We start from the raw sequence: 22,838 nt of genomic DNA, 5'->3' as shown, positions 1-22,838 counted from the left end.
AACCAGACAGTTGATGTACCTCATTGACTTCCATAGTAGGAAAAAACATACTATGGAAGTCAATGGGGCCCATCAACTGGTTACCAACATTCTTCAAAAGATTGTATTTTGTGTTCAGCCAAAAAACCTGAAAAACCAATTTTCATTTTACCAGCCAGTACAGGTTTGAGATTGTATGATTTCATGAAAAGGAAGGTCTTAATATAAAATAATTTTCTTCGCAATTCATTCAGTGGTAGCAAAAAAACACAAATCTTATAATTTTTAAGAGGGGAACACATTTTCTTTAATTGAGTAAATTATTGGGCTAAAATTTCCTCAGAAACATTCACACTGACAGGTGCTTTGTTGTGTGTTGTTGTAAAGATGAAAGAGCACAACTCGGAGAGAAAGAGTACTGCAAGTTACTTTAAACATTCAAACTGGTGGTTCATTTACTTTTCAAAAGGGATGAATGCTTCTTTCAGCCCCAAACATAATCTCATGCTTGTTCATCATGTCAAGAGACAAAAAATAGCACAGTTAAAAGCAAAAAATGCACATTAAAAAAACAAAACAAACCTGTTTACTGGCTTTAGGAGGGAATCCCCAAAAAATCATAACAAGCTGATTTACAGTGTTGCAACTTTACAATCACAATTTGAGGCATCTAACTCTTTGAACATTTTTGAGAGTTTGTCTGCAGTGTTGTGAATGTTACTTTCTCTGAGTTGCATTGGCAATTTTCTCAGCTGGTCTATAGTAGCACCTCTAATCCACTCTGAAATGCAATGAAGTAAGAGTGATTTTTTGGAAAACAGAGAATGTTTCCCTTGCAGGTTCTGGCCAAGATGATCTCTCACAAATCTGTAGAGTTTGGATTGGCGATTTCTTTCATTGGCGAAGAAGTCTGGCAGGAAATGTTTTAGTATAGATAAACCACCTAGACAGGAAATGAGCAAAAACAGTGAAACAAACAAACAAACAAACAAACAAACAAACAAACAAACAAACAAACAAACAAACAATTTATCTTCATGTTCTGACTTTTTGCTTTACTATATAAAAAGCTATTTAAAACAGCAATTATGTTTCAGTTAGCTCAAACATAAAATGTAAAAATAAGAATAAAATAATAAAAATATGTAATTATTTAGAAAACATTGTGTCATTCCAAATCCATTTTCTGTTTTTTTTTTTTTTTTTTTTTTTTGTGGAACACAAACCAAATTCCAGTTCTACTTCCGGAACGCAATTAACAGGGTCAAAAGGCAAAAAAACTGTTCAGGGGGCCCAGAAACCCTGTCAGCATTAACCATTTCTGTTTTGTTTTTGGGTTTAGTAATGAAGCATGGCACACAATTAAAAAAACTAAAACAATTCTGGACACACATACAGGCGAAAATAGAGCTTTGGGGGAAGGCAGGAATATCAGTCAAAATTTACTGAATGGTGAGTCAATGTCACAATCACTTTTGTTTGGACTCTGTGTTTCATCATCGTCTGCCTTCGTCACTCATTTGTTGTCACGGACACTAATTCAGCTGTTCAGCTGTTCACTCATTATCACCTGTATATACAGTATGTTCAGTTCAGTGTCCGTCTAGCGAGGGAAAGGTGGTACGGCAACACTGAACTGTGACTAGAACAGGAATGATGGGAAGTGATGGTGAGTCAGGAAGTGAACAAGAAATGGATGACATGGATGAAGGTGCAGATGGAAATTTGAATAGTGTTGGATGGAAGTAAGCCAGTAGGAAAGGTAAAAGTAAAAAACTAAATGAAGGAAGGTGCATGACGGATAGTGATGACAAGAATCAGCACACTCAAACAAGGAAGGAAGAATACAAGGTAATTGTGAAATTTGAATCAAAAGGATCTCGTAATCCACTGAAATTAACGGAAGCGTTGAAAGCAAAAATAGAAAATATTGATCATGCTAAAATGCTACGTGATGTAAATATACTACTCTTTTGTAGTGACAGTGTGACAAGGCACTGAAACTAAAATCATTGGCAGGTAATTCAGTGAAATGTGTAAAATGGGAAGAGAGAAGGTGGGTTAAGGGAGTGATATATGGTGTTCCGACTGACATGTCAGAAAAAGTGATTAAGAACAACATTACTGGAGCAAAGGTAATAAAGGTTAAGAGATGGCAATATGTGAGAAATTAAGTGACAAAGGACAGACTATTGGTCTTGATTAATTTTCAGGAGATTAAATTGCCATCTAGAGTAATGCTAGGGCTTATGATCTACCCAGTAATATTCCACCTCCCTTGAGATGTTTCAATTGTCAAAGGTATGGACATGTGGTGGCTGTGTGTCATGCTAAGCAACGCTGTGGGAAATGTGGTGAAGAGCATCAGTATGGAAAGTGTGGAGAAGGAACAAAGCAAAAAATGCTGTATCTGTGGTGGAGAGCATATGGGGGATGTGCTGTAAAGAAAAAAGCAGCAAGGATTCAGAACAGTAAAGTGACAGAAGGGATCTCATATGCAGAGGCAATCAAGAGAGTCAAGAGTACATCTGCTCCCATTCAGCATGGCCATCAAAGTACAGTGGGCGAGCCGGAGCGTTAGAAGAGTCATTGTAGGGTGACAAATGAATCTCTAATAGTGAACAAAAATCAGTTCCTGACATTCTTAGCAGAAGTAATTAATTGCTCAGCTCAAATATCTAGTAGAACAGAAAGAATAAAGAATATAATCAGGGCAGCAGAAAAATTCTGAAAGATATCACGCTAGAAGCAATTAATGAAGCACTTAGAGCAGGACCTGCAGGCTCACAAATGTCAAATGGGAAAACTATATGACAGGATTGAATATATTACAGTGGAATGCTAGAAGCCTTATTTCAAATGGACAAGAGTTTAAAAAGTTTATTGATGAAATAGATAATAAACCTAAGGTTATATGCATACAAGAAACATGGTTAAAACAACATCTTGATTTTATATTAAATGGATATACAAGTGTACGAAAGTAATGGAGGTGGAGTGGTTACTTTTATAAAACAATAATAGGAGTATTACAGTGATACATTTTTATAATTCTTGTAATAGACTTACTAAAGAGATACTTGAAGATATAGGGAGATCTAATAATAATATGGTAATTTGGTGTGGTAATTTTAACGCATATTATACTTTATGAGGAAGTATAGTTGGGGAAATGTTAAATGAAGAAGGATTGATTTACCTTAATGATGGTAATGGTACAGGGTTAGATATAGTACATGGCCAAGAATCAGTGTTGGATCTCACTTTAGTTTCTAAAGATATGGCTGAATCTAAAGTTTTAAAGGAGTCAACTATTGGCAGTGACCGTTACCCTATATAATGTAATATTGGAATAGAGGTACAGATATCAGATAAAGATTATATACCTAAATGGAAACTAAGGAATGTAGATTGGAAGAAATTTAAAATAGAATGTAATAATAGATTAATTCAATTAAGTTAACTACATGTTGAAGTTGAGAGTATAACTCCATAATTTGTAGTGCTATACATAATTCAGCAATGGAGATAATAGGGATGGTACTGAAATCAAAGAAACAAAGAAAAGGAAAGCAGTTCCAATAATGAATGTGGAGATGCAATAGAAGAAAGGAATAATGCATTTAGAAAAGTTAAATTAACATTTGCTTTCTGTGATCTTGTTTGTTACAGAAAAGCTCAAGCAACAGTGCGAAGATCTATAAGAGTAGCAAAGAGAACATATTGGAAGGATTTTATTAACTCAATAGGATGGGAAACAGATATCAGACATCTGGGATATGATAAGGAAAATGGGAGGAATTAGGAAAAACAAAGATATACCTGTGTTAAAATATGAAGGAAAAAAAATGCTAAATCTGACAGCAATAAATCTGAAATGTTACCCAAAGCATTTATTAAGATCCATAGTAATGAGAATCTATCAGAAGAGGAAAAGAGATCTAGGGAGATAGTTAAAAGAGAAAACCCTGATGTTGAAATGGAATGGAATTGAAAGTTCCATGGATGTTCTATTCTCTTTATTTGAACTTAAAAGAGGTATTGAAACATCCCCAGGGGAAGATGAGATATGCTACAGCATGATAGAACACCTTTCTGAAAAGGCTAGTCAAGTTCTGTCAGGTCCATTAAGTCAAGAACACACATATATAACACACGAAATAACGTTAATACATATTTATTATATAACGGGAGAATTGAACGTTCTTATAACCAAGAAATAACGTTAATACTAAAAAACTGGACGTTTTGAAATTCCCTAGAACATTCAGAAATAACGTTTTTATAACTTAATGGGAACGTTATGAAAACGTTCTTATAACCTAAAATTGTTAGCTGGGGAAGAGGAGAGATTCGCGATTGCACTGAACACGTTTTAAGTGCAGGCATATTCTCTGAGCGAGCCCAGAGAAAGAATTCTTACAAGAGAAGTGTATCTGAGAGCGCGCACCCAGTTCCTGCGCGCGAGCAGAGAGATTCGCGTTCGGCACATTATATTCCGCGCGTGCGCAGAGAGATTCGCGCTCGGCACATCATATTCCGCGCACGAGCAGAGAGATTCACGCTCGGCACATCATATTCCGCGCGCGAGCAGAGAGATTCACGCTCGCGCATTATATTAATGTACTTTCGCGCTACAATAATGTGCTCTCCACATTTGACAGGGAAATAACGCCAGGTGGGTTGCAGAGAGCGAGCAACGATTGCAGAGAGCGAGCAGCGAGCAGTTAGGAGCGAACTGAATCTGCTTAAATAGGGCGCCCTGATTTGAGCGTAGTCATTAGCAGCGAGGGGAGATGAACAGCAGATGCGCAGATGCAGCTCAGCTGAGCAGATCGCTGATGAGACCGTATTGACGGCCAATAGCGTTAGCAGCATCTTGACTACCTTGCCTGCCAGAACTGACGCTGACGCTCAATTTATACTGAAACATACAATAAAGTAACAGGATAACAGGTATGCTCCCTTCTAGCTGGAAACATTCAATTGTTATTCCTATTAAAAAACCTGGAAAGGATCAATCAGAAGTCACTAGCTATAGACCTATAGCACTAACATCAATTATTTGTAAAATTATGGAAAAATGGTGACTAAAAGATTAATATATTTTATTGAAAGCAGAAACCTGTTCTCACCATATAAAGTGGATTTCAGCAAGGTATGGATTCAGTGCTCTGCTTGGAATCAGATGTAAGAAAGGATTAAAGGGTTAGTTCAACCAAAAATGAAAATTATGTCATTAATGACTCACCCTCATGTCGTCCCAAGCCCGTAAGACCTCCGTTCAAGTAGTTTGTTGAGGGTTGGTTTGTAAAGAAGGACTACACGCCTGCGCACATATATATTCAAGTGCGCATACCTATGGACTGAACACGTGATGCGCATGTGCACGACGTCTGCATTTTTCGCGGGTCTGTGTTTTTGAGGTTTGCGCAGAGATAACTGATAATCTTTTGCACCTTGGAACCTATTTCAGAGAGTGCGTTCTCGAGACACCAGGGACTGTTTTGTGAATGACCGGCCAGAGCGCGTTAAGGGTTTCCTGTTAGAACGGTGTCGTGTTAGACCCTAAGTTAATAACTAATGATGATCTGTGCAACGGAAGTGAATCTATCAATCAAAACTAACTTAGCTGGACAATAACTTCATTCTAGAGCTGCTGTAAAGCCAAAACAATCTCCGTTACTGTCATTTCCTATTATCACTGTAAAGCTGCTTTGAAAAAAGCCATATTGTTAAAAGCGCTATATAAATGAAAGTGACTTGACCTGTGACTTGACACACGTACAAGAACTAATTAAAGAAAATAAGTACACAACAGTTGAACATTTAGTGAACCAATACATAAAACAAAAATATAGTAACTTCTTAGATATTTTTTACAGATGGATCAAAAGATCCAGAATCTGGAAAAGTAGGAACTGCAGTATATGTTCCAAAATACCAGGTTGCTATTAAAAAGAGAATTTCAGATAATTTAATGGTGTTTACAGCTGAGCTTGTAGCAATATATCGGGCTCTACAGTTTGTGGAAGAAACAAGGCTAGACAAGGTAGTCTTATGCTCTGACTCTTTAGCAGCTCTAAAAAGCCTGAAATATGGTCATTCTTACTGTATAGACAGGATCTAATATGTGATATATTGTGTACGTATTGTATAATCAAGGAATTAACATTAACTTACTTTGGATTCCTGCTCATGTAGGAATAAAACGAAATGAAATATTGGATAAACTAGCAAATAACTAAATTAAAATGCAATAATGTTGAAATCACAATTCTCATGAGCAAATCTGAAACCAAGGCAATTATTAGTAAAGCTACAAATTATATATATGGGAGAAAATGTGGGATAGAGAAAAAAGGGAAGACATTTTTACAGTACTCAAGAAAATGTTGGTATAGGAAGAGGATTCACAACAACACTAAGAAGAAGAAGAATTGATTATAACAAGATTACGTATAGGTCATACTGGACTTAATGGGAATCTATATAAAATAAAAAAGCATCATAATGGGTTGTGCAGTCAATTTAGAAGAGACAGTTGAACATGTAATATTATATTGTACATTGTATGACAATGAAAGACGAGTGTTGCTTATAAAATGGCAGGAAAAAGGAATCCAAGGCTATGTCATTAAAAATCTGTTGGCAAGAAAACAAGGCATGAAAGATGAGGTGTTGCAATATATATATAAAAGCATCAAAATTATATTTGAGAATATAAGTAACTAACTAAGGAATCTTTTAATTAAAAATAAAAATTTATTATTATTATTTTTAGTAAGAGTAGTCCTTCCGCATTGCGGTTCCACACTCCAGTTCAGTTGGTGGCGGTAATGCACCTAAAAGCTGGTTTGCCAACCGCCAATAAACAAGAAGAAGAAGAAGAAGAAGAAGAAGAAGTTCAGTGCAGAGATGGGAGAAAGTCACACGTGTTCAAGTTCCAAAAACAGAAATAAACTACTCGGTTACTATCGTAACCTCAGTTCCCTGAGAGAGGGAACGAGTATTGCGTAGCTATACGCAGTGGGGAAACTCCTTTTCCTCGATTTACTGAAGCCTATATGTAAAACGCATTTGCAGCTGCACAGCTAGCACACTGAGCGTCTGACACGCTCATAGGCTGTGCTGCAGCAACTGCACATCCAATGGCGCGGGCGACTCTGACGCGCGACCAATGAGCTAGCCCAACGTCAGAGCCCGCCGAGGGGGCGTGGCCCAGCCTATATAGACCCCCGAATTCGCCATTATAGCAGGTTTATATGACTGAAGCGACAACTTCACCAGTTACTATAGTGCAGCCGGCTACGCAATACTCGTTCCCTCTCTCAGGGAACTGAGGTTACGATAGTAACCGAGTAGTTCCCTTTCGAACGGTCACTTCGTATTGCGTAGCTATACGCAGTGGGGACGCCATGCAAAACGCCGCACCCTGAGTAACTGGTTGCACTGCAACTCAGGACCCCTGAGCTAACAGAACAAGCCAGAACCCAATAACATATGCATATACGTATATACACTACCGTTCAAAAGTTTGGGGTCGGTACGATTTTAAATACTTAAGAATTCTCTTCTGCTAACCATGGCTGCGCTTATTTGATTAAAAATACAACAAAAATCAGTTATAGTATTAAATATTATTCCAGTGTAAATCAGCTGTTTTCTGTGTGAATATATAGTAAAGTGTAATTTATTCCTGTGATCAAAGCTGAATTTTCAGCATCACCAGTGTCAGTGTCTTCAGTGTCAAATGATCCTTCACAAATCAGTATAATATGAGGATTTGATGCTCAAGAAACATTTATTATTATTATCAATGTTGAAACAGTTGTTGGTCTGTCAGTTGTACAGTTTTTTTTTTTTTTTTTGGATTCTTTGATGAATAGGAAGTTCAAAAGACTTTTGTAACATTATAAATGTCTTTACTGTCACTTTCGATCAAATTAATTATTCCTTGATAAATAAAAGTATTGATTTCTTTCCTCCAAAAAATAAAAATAAAATTCTCACTGACCCCAAACTTTTGAACGGTAGTGTATATAACAGACCAGACACAGTCGGGTCTGAATAATATATATAAAGTCAGTAACAACTAACAGAATATACTAACAAAACCAGACACCGTCGGGATTATTAGTATAACTTTATTACCGGCCGAAGCGGGTTTATATAAATATGTATGTGATTATGCACAGTAATTTTTGTGGACAAGACCAGCCACTGTCAGGTCTCAATCATACCGAAAGCACCATCGCCTGCAGGGAAGGTACCTCCATATTATAGAACTTCATAAATGTGGAAGGCGAGGACCAGCCGGCCGCATCACAAATATCTTGAATGGGAAAACCAGATGACCAAGCCCACGATGAGGCCATACCTCTGGTCGAATGGGCCTTGACACCTATGGGGCAAACCTGACCCACTGAGGTGTAGGCCAAAGAAATGGCATCCACTATCCATCTAGACAGTCTTTGCTTAGTGACTGGATCACCCTTAGATCGGCCACCAAAGCAGACAAACAGCTGTTCTGATTGTCTAAAAGACGCAGAACGCTCCAGATAGATTCTCAACGCCCTGACAGGGCAGAGAAGATTAACCTCCCCATCCTCGGCAGAAGGGGGAAGGGCTAACAGCGTAATAACTTGTGCTCTAAACGGCGTTGAGAGCACCTTGGGTACGTAACCATGCCTGGGTTTGAGAATGACTCTGGAGTCATCCGATCCAAACTCCAAACATGCAGGACTCACAGAGAGGGCCTGCAGATCTCCCACTCGCTTGATAGATGCCAATGCCAACAGGAGAGCAGTCTTTAGCGAAAGTGGTTTTAGATCAACCGACTGGAGCGGCTCAAAAGGTGGTCCCCTCAGGGCCCTAAGGACCGTGGAGAGGTCCCAAGGCGGCACCGAAGGGGGCCTGGAGGGGTTAATCCTCCTAGCACCTTTCAGAAACTTTACCACCAGGTCATTCCTTCCTAGTGATTGGCCAGCCACCAGAGCATGATGCGCTGTGATGGCTCACTTTGAGCATGGACGGGGTGCGGCCCGCGTCCAGTAGCTCCTGCAGGAAGGAGAGCACCACCGAAACCTCACATGACTCTGGGTCAATACGATTTCTCGAGCACCAGCTGGAAAAACCCGACCACTTTAAAGCATAAAGGCGCCGAGTAGACGGGGCCCTTGCTTCAGAGATAGTGCTTAAGACCCTGTCAGGAAGGTCCCCGGGTACCCGTTTAGGGGCCACACATGGAGGGCCCATAAATCGGGTCGGGGATGCCATATCGTTCCGTTGGCCTGTGTGAGGAGATCCTTCCTCATCGGAACAGGCCAGGGGGTCGTGTCTGACAACTGAACCAGTTCCGGAAACCATGGTCTGGATTTCCAGAGAGGAGCCACCAGAAGGACTGGGCATCCGCTCTCCCTGACCCGCTCGATAACTTGTGGGATCATCGAGACGGGGGGAAAAGCGTAAAGGGGGCGCCTGGGCCAGAGATGAGCCAGCGCGTCCCTGTTTTTCGAGAAGAACACCCTGCAGTGGGTGTTGGCTCTCGAGGCGAAAAGGTCGACTTCGGCCTCGCCGACTTCAGCCTCGCCGAACATCTCCCATATTAGACTGACCGTCTGAGGGTTCAGGGACCACTCTGACGGTCCCTGAACCTGAAGGAGTGTTGAAGGAGTGTCAACACTGAACCCTGAAGGAGTGTTGCCCCTTGAGAGCATATCCGCGCCCACATTCTGGACGCCCGGGACATGCACTGCTCTCAGAGAGCTCAGATTGGCCTGTGCCCACATGAGGAGGTCCCTCGCCATAGCATACAGGTTGCCTGACCTGATGCCGCCCTGGCGATTTATGTAGGCCACCACAGACACGTTGTCTGTACGGACCAGGACGTGGTGACCCCTGAGGTTTGACAGAAAAGCTTCCAGGGCCAAACCAACTGCTTTCATTTCCAGACAGTTGATATGTAAGCTCTGCTCCGTGCTCGACCAGAGGCCGGAGGCAGGCTTGCCCTCGTGCAGCGCTCCCCAACCCATGTTGGATGCGTCTGTAAAAACCACCTTCCTCCTGGAAACTATCCCCATGGTCACCCCCTTGCGGTACCAGTCCTGAGCCCGCCAGGGAATCAGTGTTCTTAAACACCCGTGATTCACCATAATGCGCAGGCTGCCTGACTGCCATGCATGGGTTGGCACACGGCGTTTCAGCCAGTGCTGCAGCGGGCGCATGCGCAGTAATCCCATGTGGGGTACTGATGATGCGGCTGCCATTAGACCAAGCAGTTTCTGAAACCTCTTCAGAGGCGCGCGCTCGCGCGCCCTGAATGCGGCTGCCAGTGTCTGCACAGAGAGCGCGCGCTCTTGAGTGAGCCGCGCTTTCATTGTCACCGAGTCTAAAACCGTGCCCAGAAAGACCACAGTCTGGCTGGGGTTCAGTTCCTTTTTGGCAACATTGATTGTGAGACCCAGGCATTTTAAATGGCCGAGAATCAAATCCCTGTGAACTATTAGTTTGTCTCTCGACTGCGCTAGCACCAGCCAGTCGTCGAGATAATTCAGCACACGCACTCCCTGGCTTTTCAGCGGGGAGAGCGCTGCATCCATACATTTCGTGAATGTACGGGGTGCCAGAGACAGACCGAACGGCAGAACGGTGTATTGATATGCCCTCCCCTCGAAGGCGAATCTCAAGAATGGCCTGTGACGAGGGTCGATCTGAATATGAAAGTATGCATCTTTCAGATCCATTGAAACAAACCAATCCCCCGGGCGAACTTGCGCGAGAATTTGTTTGAGTGTTAACATTCTGAAAGGCCGTCTCATGAGAGCCCTGTTCAAACGCCTCAGATCTAGTATGGGTCTGAGCCCGCCGTCTTTCTTTGGAATTAGAAAATAGCGGCTGTAAAACCCCGAATACATTAGCGCGGGAGGGACTGACTCTATCGCTCCTTTTGGTAATAATTCCTGAACTCCGGTGCGAAGCACGTGACCCACGGCGCTTCTCACCGATGTCTCGATAACCGCCTGGAATTTCGGGGGTCTGCGAGCGAATTGGAGCGAGTAGCCTCGCTTTATAGTGTTTATGACCCAACTCGACACACCAGGGATGGCTTGCCAGGCCATCACCCGTGTGGCTAGGGCGTGACACACTGAATGGGGGGGACCGCCTAACATAGGGGGACCTGATACCCTTATAATGTGATTTGTGCACATACTGAGTGTTTGACTGACTATATAGGCTTTTGCCCGGGGGGAAGTCAGTGTTACAACAGGGCGGGGGCCGCCTAGTGAAGGGGGACCGTGAACCCGTGTGTTGTGATTGTGAAACATGCTCTTTTTGTGCTTTATTTGGGTCGCCGTGAAAACGGCGTTTGTTTGCAAAGACGCGCTCACTGCTGCGGGCCTGTTTACAATAATAAAATCCCCAGCCGCCTGAACTGAACAGGGAGCTGTGGGAAGTTTTGCTGTTTTTTTCGAGGGTGGTCCGGCTAGCGCGAGACACGAGCCCTCTCTCTTTCCCCTCCGTGCTAGGACGACTTCGGAGGCACCTGGTCGGCCACGGCGCTGGGTCGAGGGCCTTGACGCCTGGGGAGCGGGTAGCGCTTCGCGGGCCTTGACTGGCGTTGGCTATCAGCCGCAGGGCGGGGCTGAGAGGCCTGTTTCACCGGCTTGGCTGGATGAGGCGAAGGCGGCGGCTTGGGCTTGCTGGTCGCGGAGCTCGAACGTTTCGGCAAGAAGTGTCGCATGGCCTGGGACGCTTTCTGTGCCTCTGTGTACCTTTCCGAGAATCCCTTCACCGCCGGGCCGAAGAGAACGGAGCTGGACACCGGGGCGTCGAGAAACCTCGTTCTGTCGGCCTCCTTGATCTCGGTGAGGTTAAACCAAAGATGGCGCTCGAGCACGACCAAGCTCGCCATGTTTCTTCCGATGGCCTGTGCTGTAGCCTTAGTAGCACGCAGCGCTAAGTCTGTAGCACTCCTCAGGTCCCGAAAGGTCTCCGGGTCCGGACCAGCCTCGTCCATGGACCGGAGGAGTTTGGCCTGGTAGACCTGCAACACGGCCATCGTGTGCAGGGCCGATGCAGCCTGACCGGAGGCGGAGTACGCGCGTCCAGCAAGGGCTGAGGTGTTACGGCAGGGTTTGTTGGGATGAGCGGCTCTAGCTCGCCAGCTAGCTGCAGTGTTCGGGCAAAGATGAGCTGCCACGGCCTCTTCAAGGGGCGGTAAAGACTCATAACCCTTTTCCGCTGCGCCATCCACGGAGGAGAGCGTCGCGGAAACTGCAGATCCCACACGTGCTGAGTATGGAGCGCGCCAGGCCTTGGTTAGCTCCTCGTGGACCTCGGGGAAAAATGGCGCCGGTTTGTGACGCGGGGCCTGCTGGCGCCCCTCCAGATCCCATCCATCCAGCCGACTACGAGGCGGCTCCTCGGGCGAGGCCCACTCGAGCTCGAGGTCCGCGACGGCCTTCGTCAGGATCCGAAGCATTTCGGCGTCGGAGTTCGTCCTGGTCGCTAATCCACTGGCCACCGATTGAGAAGCGGTGACGGGGTCGAGAGAGCCCGGCCACTCGTCCTCAGAAGCGGCGATGGATAGGCTGTCGTCGCGCTCGAGAGATCCGCCGAAGGAGACGAGGCCCACCACGTGTGGGGGGGGGGGGGGATGGGGGGGGTTGGGGGGCGCTGGTCTCCTGCGAACAGGACCGGTGATGGCGTTTGAGTCGGAGAAAGTGAAGCACGCGGGGACGCGGCCGGCGTGCGTTCACAAATCTCCATACCCTCCGGTTGCCGTTGGCTGCGACGCTTCTTCTTCCTCGGAATGGAAAGCGTGGTTGAAGCGGCATCGCCGTCCCGAGAGGGAGCTAGCCGATTGCGCAGCACGGAGATAGGCATGCTGTCGCAGGCCGCACATCCGCCAGCAGAGAGAGCATTCTCTGCGTGGTCGACACCCAGGCAGGAAATGCAGCTCGTGTGCTGGTCTGCCTCGTGCAGACGGCCTCCGCACGTGGCGCAGGATGAACGAGGCATACTGAAAAGAACACAATATAATGCAAAGGATATAGGATGTCGCCGGATAGCCACAGGTGAGACGGCGTCAGGAGACAATCGACGTGCAGGCGAAGTCTGCTGAAGAGAAGCTCGCTCAGGCTGAAAGGCTTGTTCGACGGCGAATACACAGTAAAAAGCTCAGGGACATGTGTACTGTCGCTGAAGGAGTAAAATCTGCTATAATGGCGAATTCGGGGGTCTATATGGGCTGGGCCACGCCCCCTCGGCGGGCTCTGACTTTGGGCTAGCTCATTGGTCGCGCGTCAGAGTCGCCCGCGCCATTGGATGTGCAGTTGCTGCAGCACAGCCTATGAGCGTGTCAGACGCTCAGTGTGCTAGCTGTGCAGCTGCAAATGCGTTTTACATATAGGCTTCAGTAAATCGAGGAAAAGGAGTTTCCCCACTGCGTATAGCTACGCAATACGAAGTGACCGTTCGAAAGGGAAATTAGTTTATATTGGCCTTGACCTTATTTATTTTTCTCTCAGAAATTACGAACTTTCTTAAGTATACATTTATACCGTAATACATAGTTATATAATTTATTATAGTATGAATTTATAATTATTAAATGGAATTATTGGAATTATTATAATAACAATTATATTATGCTACAATTAAAAAATGCTAAAGATAAAACAGTTGAAGGTAAATTCACAAGTGTGATGCATTAATTATGTTGGTTTTATAGTAGTAAATGTCATATGTTTAACTTTGCTTGCATATTTTTTTTTATGGAATATCACCTACAGGGAAGTTACAGAAACTAACTTTCCCATTAAGGGCCAATATTTGACTCTTAAATTGATTTCCAGGGCCATTTTTTTCTAACCATGTTAATGTATACATAATCCATGCATTTACACTGGAGTTACAACAGCATTAATAACATTATGAGATTAATGATTTAAATATAGAATTTTGAATATAGAAAAAAATAAACGGGTGGGGGTAATAAATTATACATTTAATTTTGAATTAAAACTGCCAGTTCATTGTCTTGAATGAGTCATAGAAGCATTCATTTAACTGATTTGTTCAAACAGCTGATTCATTCTGGAACGAAGCAAGTGAATCACTGAACCATCACTACCTGCGTCCCAATTGTGGCTGCACCCTTCGAAGGCTGAAGGCAAAACTTTTGTTAAAATTAAAATAGGCCTATTTAATTTTTTATTTTCTGGAGCAAGGAGCAGACCACTCAATTTATATGGTCACAGTTACAGTACATTTAACATAAGAAACAAACTAGGTTAACTAATCATTTGCTAATGATATAAAAGTGACATTACACAGTTTAACCATACATATTTTACCTGGTTATGGTCTTGTCGTCAGTGTTGAAGCATGTCAAAATCCAATAAAAACTCAAATAAAAATAAAAGCCAATTTTTCTGCCTCTATTTCTCTTTTTAAAATCTGGATACTTGTACACTGTTGCTGTGGGTTGTTAATTGTATAGTCATATATATGTTATTTATAACTTATGATATTAAGCCATATTTCCAGAATATTAGCACGATTGCACGAACAGTAAAAATAAATATTGTGATAAGTGAAATTCTAGACATAATATTGTCAATATTTTTTTGCTCTATTCTCCAACGACAATAGTTCCAAACAAGCAACAGGTTGAAAGGTTGAAGTTGTCTTTACTTTAGTGATACCCCGCCCCCCACATTTGGGTTAGTTTTGGTTGTGATTCCACTTCTTTTGATTAGCAATTGGGTGGGTTTTGTTGTGCAGACCTGGCAACTCTGCCCTCAGTTAGCATACCTGTCAAGTTTTGGATTTGAAAATAAGGGAAATTTTCCGGCGCCCACCGCGAGCAGTCCCACCACCCCAACCAAGCTCCAGTATCCCTTACATTTTAAGACAGTGTTATAGCCTAAATGAAAACACACACACACACACACACACACACACACATATATATATATATATATATATATATATATATACAGTATATGTATGTATGGTATATATAGGGTATATATTAAGAGCATTTATTTAAAGGCTTATTTGCATATATTCTGTTCATTTAACATTGCTTGTCTTCACATTTACATTTTATTTTCATTCCACACATTATTTTAACTTCATATTGCTTTTCTTTTACAGTTTTTCTTTTCATTTGCAGTTTTTCTTTTCATTTCACATAACTTTTCTTCACTCTTTTAGTGAGTTATTGAACAAATTTGTTGCATACTTTGTATTAACTGTTTTGGAAGGAGTGTATTTGTGGGCTGGGCCAGAGTGGTTAATTTTACATGAGAGTAGAGCAAACAGTTCTGTTGTCTAACGTCATCCTATTCTCTGTAACAATCTTTCGTACCATGCTAAAACACCCTTTCTCGTGCTGACATACATCATTCCTTCCCCGTGTGAGATGCTAAAGTCGCAGTTACAAAACTTACAAAACGCGTGACTGTCCCCCACCCTGCTCCTCTTCAGAAAAGTAAATTCGCTATCCCATTGATCGCGGTATTTAGTACATGAGGGTTTTGTTTTTTTGGCAGTGCCTTGCTCTGTCATAGCGTCCATCATCCGTCTCTGTTTTTGTTTGTTTTTTGTTTCCCCCGCGTTGTCACTCATCATCTGACCTCACACACTAACCTCGCGACAACTGCCACCTACAGTACCTGTAGTTATCGCGAGGCTAGTGACAGAGCTCATATTGGGAATGTTTTTTGTTTTTTTTACTCCGCCCGGGGTATTATTATTTTTCAATAACGCAGGTTAAAATACGGGAGATTTACGGGAAAGTCCTAATACGGGAGGACGGCGGGAAAGAAGGGTAAAATACGGGACTTTCCCGGCCAAAACGGGATACTTGGCAGGTATGGGTTAGACCTTCGTGCACTCCGAAGGCATGGTCCGCGGCCTTCGAAGGATGCAGCCTCTGAATTTTGTTGCAATTTCCTGTTATATCTGTAAAGCTGCTTTGAAACAATCTGTATTGTAAAAAGCGCCATATAAATAAATGTGACATGACTTGACTTGAATTGGGACACAGCTACTGTCTTAATGAATGAGTCACGGAAGCATTTAACTGATTCGTTCAAAACGGTAGATTTATTCTGGAATGAAGGAAGAGACTACTGGGTCACTGAATCACTGAACCAATTCGTTCAAAACCACGGATTCGTTTAGTGACGAAACACTGTGTGTGTTGGGTGCCGCAGAGACGTCTTTTGCTGTTGCTTGTTTGGAACTATTGTCGCTGGAGAATAGAGCAAAAAAAATATTGACAATATTATGTCTAAAATGTCACTTATCACAATATTTATTTTTACTGTTGTATAAAATCAATATCACATTTGCAAACGTGCTAATATTCTGGAAAAATGGCTTTCATCATAATATGTTATAAATATAAAAAAAAACATTTTTGCCCCCATATCTTGAATTTTGGGTGCCTTTATTAATTCTGGTGGCATTTTTCCCCATCTGATCACTGGTGTCGGGGGTTCCGTAGCTTACATTTTGTTTATCAATTGATGATGCTATAATTTATATAAAAACTAATTTAATTACTTTAGTTGTTATAAAGTAATTCTCGAGTCATTGGATCTCAAGTCAAAGTCAAGTCAAGTCAAGTCAAGTCAAGTCAAGTCAAGTCAAGTCAAAGTCATTTTCTTCATTTAGTCGAGCAAGTCTCAATTCCTTAAATTTGCGACTCGAGTCAGACTCGAGTGCCCTACCTCTGGTGTCCGGTGTCGTCAGTTTTGGATGTGTTGTATTCTCTGTTCGAATTGGATTACCTGTTGGATTTATTAAATATTACCTGTTTACCTTCATCTTCATCTTCGTCTACCTTTATACATGCATCCCCCATAGCTTTAGCCAGCCATGCGTGACAGTCAATCAGTACCTTACACTAACTTTTTTTCTTTTTGAGCTTGACAGACCAGTGGTCACCATGAACTCTCATTGTATGGCAAAATATTCTAAATTGTTTTAATCTAAAAGAAAAGAAAATTATAGGGACGTATGGCTTGGGATCAGAACATTGGTCCATCGATGACCAACCATGTTCCCACCAAATGTCAATGTATTTTCTAGCAGAAGGAGTTGGAAGAAACATTTTTAATGCTAATCTACAATCTGATTTGTGATGCAGCCTGGAATAAATCACACTGTGCCTGATGTTTATTTGGCCAGAGGACAATAAATCTGACTTGACGTGACTAAAGTTTAGTGAATTTACCGTCATTCTGAAGATTCTTGCATGTCGAGCATAAATTGTCATGCTTGCCGGTTCCTCTCAGTACCACTTTAAGATCCATTGATGTGCAATTGGTGTGTTCTACGCACGGCGATGTCGAGGATGTGACTGCGGAAAACATTTCTCGTGCACACTTCTCACATTTTGTATCACTGTGTGAGGTACCTATGGATACATTTAAAAATGTTTCACAAACTTAATTTATGAACAAGAAGCACAGAAAAACAAAACACCCCAGAAACATGTAAAATACCATTCTGCCGGACGCCGTATCCAGATGGACACTCCGTGTGCTTGATGCAGAAGTCAGCTTGCCAGAAATAGCCTTCTTTACATTGACAAACTCTGTTGTTAGTAGGAGTGCATTCTTTCTTAATGTATTGATTCTCTACACAGAAGGTGCTGCAATACAGGCATTTCGGCAAGTAGTTCCAGAACTGTGTGAAATGGTCCTTTGGACAGGACGAACAGACGGTGTCTTCAGTTGCAGTGCAGTGCGCACTCATGTGGGTTCCAGCGGGGCAGCGTGTGCATGCGAGTATCTGCCCTGTGAGCGGGTCTTTGTGCTGGTAAGTAGGGACATCTACTGTCGATGCATCCATATGTAATAGTAGCATCAGCACTAGAGCTAAGTGATGTTCAACATTGCAATATTTCTAGAACATTGAAATGGAAAAAATAACTTGTCATTTTACATTACTGTATCTACAGTATGTAACAGTGTATTTTTAGTTATTGTTATTTTGTGGTTGATGCAACTATATCATAAAAGTACAGTGTCGTTTTGTAGATTAACTGTAAACTGTATATGTTAACATACCAAGAAAAAAGATTTTTTTTTCACACACACACACACACACACACACACACACACACACACACACACACACACACACACACACACACACACACACACACACACACACACACACACACACACACACACACACACACACACACACACACACACACACACACACACACACACACACAGCACTAAAATTATTCTTTAAACCTATAGTAAACAAAATGCTACATAAAACACTAAAAAACGAAGAAACACTAACTTTAAAAATTGAATTTTATCAATATTTTATTGTAAATGTATATGTTCAACACTTCTTTGTTAAATACTATTTTCATATACTAGGTAATTCATAAACCGTTATTTTAATATATTTTACAGTATAATTACATGAATGATTATATAACTATGTAATTAACATAACCAAGTTTTTACTGTATCATTTTGTTATTTTTCTATTAAAATGTATCATTCTTGAAAGCACTTTATTTTACAGTCTGTTCTAAATGTACAGTATGTACTTACTCTAATAACTAGATACTAATCCAACCCCATCCCATATAAAGTCCAAGTAGTTACCATATATTACTCAGTACTTTGTACGTAAAGTGTAAGTACACTGTAAGTGCACATACTGTAAAATAAAGTGCAATCAAATATTTTATAAACGTTCACTATATAATTAATAATAATAGTTAATGTGCAATTACATTTATAACACAAAATAATTACAAATTAAATTCATTCATTAGAATTGCCCTACTGTACTTACATAATTATGACCCATTTTATTGTCTCGTCCTGACATGATAGGAAGAACAAAGGGCTTTCATCACTTTAAATGTATCTTTACCCACCCACACAGAGGCGGGACTGCTGACAAGTTTGGGTTAGTTCATTACACCCCCACCCCCTAATAGGTTATGAGAGTGTAGACAACCATATAACAATTTAACATTAGTCAATGCAATTAAAATTACAATTACCATGTTGCTATCAGTAACACATTCGCTTATCCATTAATTAATATTACTTTATGAATCATTGCATTTTTTGGCAGTTTTATTAAAGCGAAAAGGATGCCTATTTTTTGCCTCTTTGACAGAGCTATTACAGGAAAAAAGAATAGGTTACTTTATTGCCTATAGTCGTGATCTATGATCAGGTTTCACATGTTCTATTTTACACTGTCTATTTTATTATCTGATGTACTGTAGATGCAAATACGTGCACAGCTCTTTGATACGTTAAAGGTAATTTCCCTGGTGAAGGGAAACTATCAGTGAAACTGGAAGTAATGTCAGTCATAACATGTGATTATTACCATATGAGCATAAAAAAAACCTTCTGAATCTCTAATCTTCGGTGACATCCACAGTAAACATTAACGCTCATGAATTAACTAAACTTTTGTTCAACTTCAACTTCTGAAATTTACAAAAAGTCTTACAAAAAAAGAAACAGCAGTTCACCTAAAAAAAGAAAAAAAGAAAAGTGGCTCATACTGTAATAGGTAATCTGTGCCAGTTTGTGTTTTTGGGTGGGTTTGATACGTGTTTCAGTTAGGTCTCCCGTGTTTCATCTTGTTTCTATGGTGTTTCATTGATTTGATAATGATTTGCACCTGATGTTAATTTTGTTAATTAGTTCAGGGTTCCCACTTGTCCTGAAAAACCTTGAAAACCTGGAAAAAGCTTGTTGTTGTCCTGAAATATATATATATTTTAAAGTTCTTTGGTTTTTCTTTAGCCGAGAACATAGAGTTTATCACTGGCCAAACACAATTACCGTTAGTTGCAGAAAGTACAATGTTCTGGAATGCTGAGTTGACGTGAGAGTAGTATTTTAAAAGATGATGTTTAGTTTTGTGTTTCCGCTTGCAGCAGTTAGCTAATGCTATTAACTGCTCAAATGTATGCACCAAATGTTAACTGGTAAGCAGCTACCTAATTCAGTACCTTGCTAACTAATAATTTTGATGCAATATAAGGTCAATAAGAGATTCACTGTGCACTGTAGCCAGCTTCATTGATTATAACAGGAATTTTCACAACAGTGCAGAACTCTGTGAGCTTGCTCTGAAATGATTGACAGCTGCAGTTATTAAAAAGGGAACACTCTTTGTTTGCTATCTGTATATAACCCATTTGCAATTTGAACTATACACGCTGCAAAGTTTTGGGAATGACTAACTTTAAATGTGGGATTGAATCCAAAATTATATTGATTGACATGGTGAAAACCAGCATTGGATGGGGCAAAAAATTCTGATGTCAAAATAGATGTGTGCATCAAGTGTAAAGTCAAGTCACCATTTATAAAGTGCTTTTAACAGTATGGATTGTTTCAAAGCAGCTTTACAGTTATAATAGAAATCACCTTAACAGATTGTTTAGGCTTTACAACAGCATTAGGATAAAGTTATTGTCCAGCTAAATTTAGTTTTGATTGATTCACTTCTGTTGCGAAGATCATTAGTTAGGGGCCGCTAACACGACACCGTTCTAACAGAAAAACTCTTAAAGCGCTACGGCCGCCCATCCGCACAACAGTGCCTGGTGGCTAGAGAACGCAATCCCTGAAATAGGTTCGAAGGTGCAGACTAATAGACCTGCCACATGTTCTATTATGTGTTATGGGTTTCTGTGTTGTTAATCGACTTTGTCTTTGACTAATATTTTTATTTTCAAATAGTTAAACAAAACATTAAAATAGTTCCAATATATTTAGCTATAATATTGACACTGGTAACATAAAAAGTTGCAATTACCTTGGGCCATAAATTGTTTATCTCACAATTCTTAACTTTCGTGAAATAGCGAGATAAAGTCAGAATTGCGTGATATACTTTTTCTTATTGACTTTTTTGGTAACGCTTTAGATTACAGCCCGGAAAGTACTGCGTAATTAAAGCGATTTTACAGTGTAACTTTCAGTAATAGTGTACCTATAAAGTACTTACATGTAAGTATAAGGGAACAATATGTAAAGTTTGGGAAATAAAGGGGTAACAACCATGAGAATTAAAAAATTATTTATACTGTAAGTATTATATAACTAAGTGGAACTTATTCTACTATTATGATACAACAATCTTACATTTGGGAGCAATTTAGCAAGAACATACAATGCGTGCCTTTTTGTAATAATGGTGTACCAATACATATTGTGTATAGGCTTTTTTTTTTTAATTATAGGGTACATATCTATGCATTTATACAGTAATCTTTTAACAAAAGTGCACTGACAACTAAAACTATTGCAACTTTTGCTTAAATATTGGGGAAAGATACTCTTGTTTCATTAGTGGTGCTTGTTACCCTCGTTTCATGTAGTTACAGGGTAAGTACAATAAACATAAATACACAATCTTATATCATTATATCATTGACTCGGAAACCTTTATTTGAAAAACAACTTAATTCAGAACACTTATAATGCAAGCCTCATGTGAGTTTTGGAAAAAGGTGGAGCATCAAACAGCACACACTGCAATAACTCTAGTAATCCATACGACCCCAATCGATAGATCAATGTCTTCTGAAGGGAAACGATAAGTGTAAGAAAAATTACAATATTTTAAACTTTTTAAACTGAAGACTATCTCTTCAGACCAACTGTAATAAGTTGTTTTTCAAATAAAGGTTTCTGAGTCAGTGATATTAGATTGTGTGTATGTATTTTTATTTTATGATCGCGATAGCATTTTTCCAGAAGATGCTTGGCAGATCTAACCGCACGCTCAGCCAGTCCATTGGATTGGGGATAGTGAGGGCTGCTGCGAATATGCTCCCATGTGCGTGAAAAATCTTCAAATTCTTTGCACACAAACTGAGTAGCATTATCAGTCATTAAAGTGTGAGGGACACCATGTACTGCAAAATGTCTTTTCAGCTTTGCGATAACCGTGATGCTTCTCATGTCAGGAAGATAATCCAGCTCAAACCAGCCCGAGAATGAATCCACAAGGACTAGATGTGTTTTTCCATGCCAATCAAACAGGTCAGCAGCCGTGAAAGACCAGGGAAGATCCGGGATTTCATGGAGCTGCAGAGGTTCTTTTGTCTGATGAGGTTTGAGAGCATTGCAAGGTGCGCAACGAGAGAGTTCAGCGTCAATATCAGTGTACATCGATGGCCAATACATAAGTTCTTTAGCCCTGCACTTTGTTGCTGTAGTACCAGGATGGCCCTGATGTAACTGGCTTACATAAAATGTCTGCAGTGCAGGTGGGATAATCAATCTCTCCCCACGAAGCAGCAGGCCATCCTGAATGGTCAGCTCATCTCTCATTGAAAAGAAGGGACGCAAGGAATATGGAAGTTATTTTGAGGTGGCTGGCCAGCCGTTACTAATCATGTCAGAAAGCTGTTGGCATGTGACATCTTTTTGCACAGCAGCCCTGAGTTCATCAACCCGACGGGAAGACAGTACCTGGACGGTCATGACCTCCAGTAGGTCATCAGTGAGTTGTGGGTCAGATGTGGAGAGGTGGGCCCGGGACAAAGCATCAGCCACAAACAGCTCCTTACCACGTTTGAAAATGACATCCAGGTGATAACGATGCAGTTTCATCATCATACCCTGTAGGCGGGGTGAGGCAGTGTGGAGTGGCTTCTTCAAAGGGATACTCCACTTTTTTTGGAAATAGGCTCATTTTACAACTCCCCCAGAGTTAAACTGTTGAGTTTTACCGTTTTTGAATCCATTCAGCCGATCTCCGGTTCTGGCGGTACCACTTTTAGCATAGCTTAGCAGCAGGCGTAATGATATGACGCAGCT

General features: G+C 41.2%; 1 protein-coding gene across 1 annotated transcript; it reads right to left on the bottom strand.

The window, feature by feature from the left end:
- Window positions 1-547: 547 nt before the first annotated feature.
- On the bottom strand, window positions 548-17,901 carry LOC130090253 (tumor necrosis factor receptor superfamily member 11B-like). Its single transcript, XM_056257715.1, has 3 exons — window positions 17,505-17,901; window positions 17,234-17,416; window positions 548-922 (listed from the first exon to the last, which is right to left on the bottom strand). Exons 1-3 carry the CDS (start codon window positions 17,866-17,868, stop codon window positions 612-614), a joined length of 858 nt encoding a protein of 285 aa, XP_056113690.1. The 5' UTR covers window positions 17,869-17,901; the 3' UTR covers window positions 548-611.
- Window positions 17,902-22,838: the final 4,937 nt, after the last annotated feature.

The sequence above is a fragment of the Rhinichthys klamathensis genome, unplaced genomic scaffold (assembly GCF_029890125.1).
Source record: "Rhinichthys klamathensis goyatoka isolate OS25496 unplaced genomic scaffold, OSU_Roscu_1.1 h1tg000006l_1, whole genome shotgun sequence".
Classification (NCBI taxonomy): Eukaryota; Metazoa; Chordata; class Actinopteri; order Cypriniformes; family Leuciscidae; genus Rhinichthys; species Rhinichthys klamathensis.
The sequence above is the reverse complement of the archived record's forward strand: the minus strand, read 5'-3'. Positions and strand labels throughout refer to the sequence as shown.

What these genes read in the sequence shown, in the direction of transcription:
- LOC130090253 (XM_056257715.1), bottom strand. Translation starts at nt 17,868, where the DNA reads ATGCTACTATTACATATGGATGCATCGACAGTAGATGTCCCTACTTAC. An exon ending in ATACGGCGTCCGGCAGAATG is followed by an intron (nt 17,417 to 17,504) that starts GTATTTTACATG and finishes ATGTATCCATAG; the next exon opens with GTACCTCACACAGTGATACA. An exon ending in CAAGAATCTTCAGAATGACG is followed by an intron (nt 923 to 17,233) that starts GTAAATTCACTA and finishes TTTCCTGTCTAG; the next exon opens with GTGGTTTATCTATACTAAAA.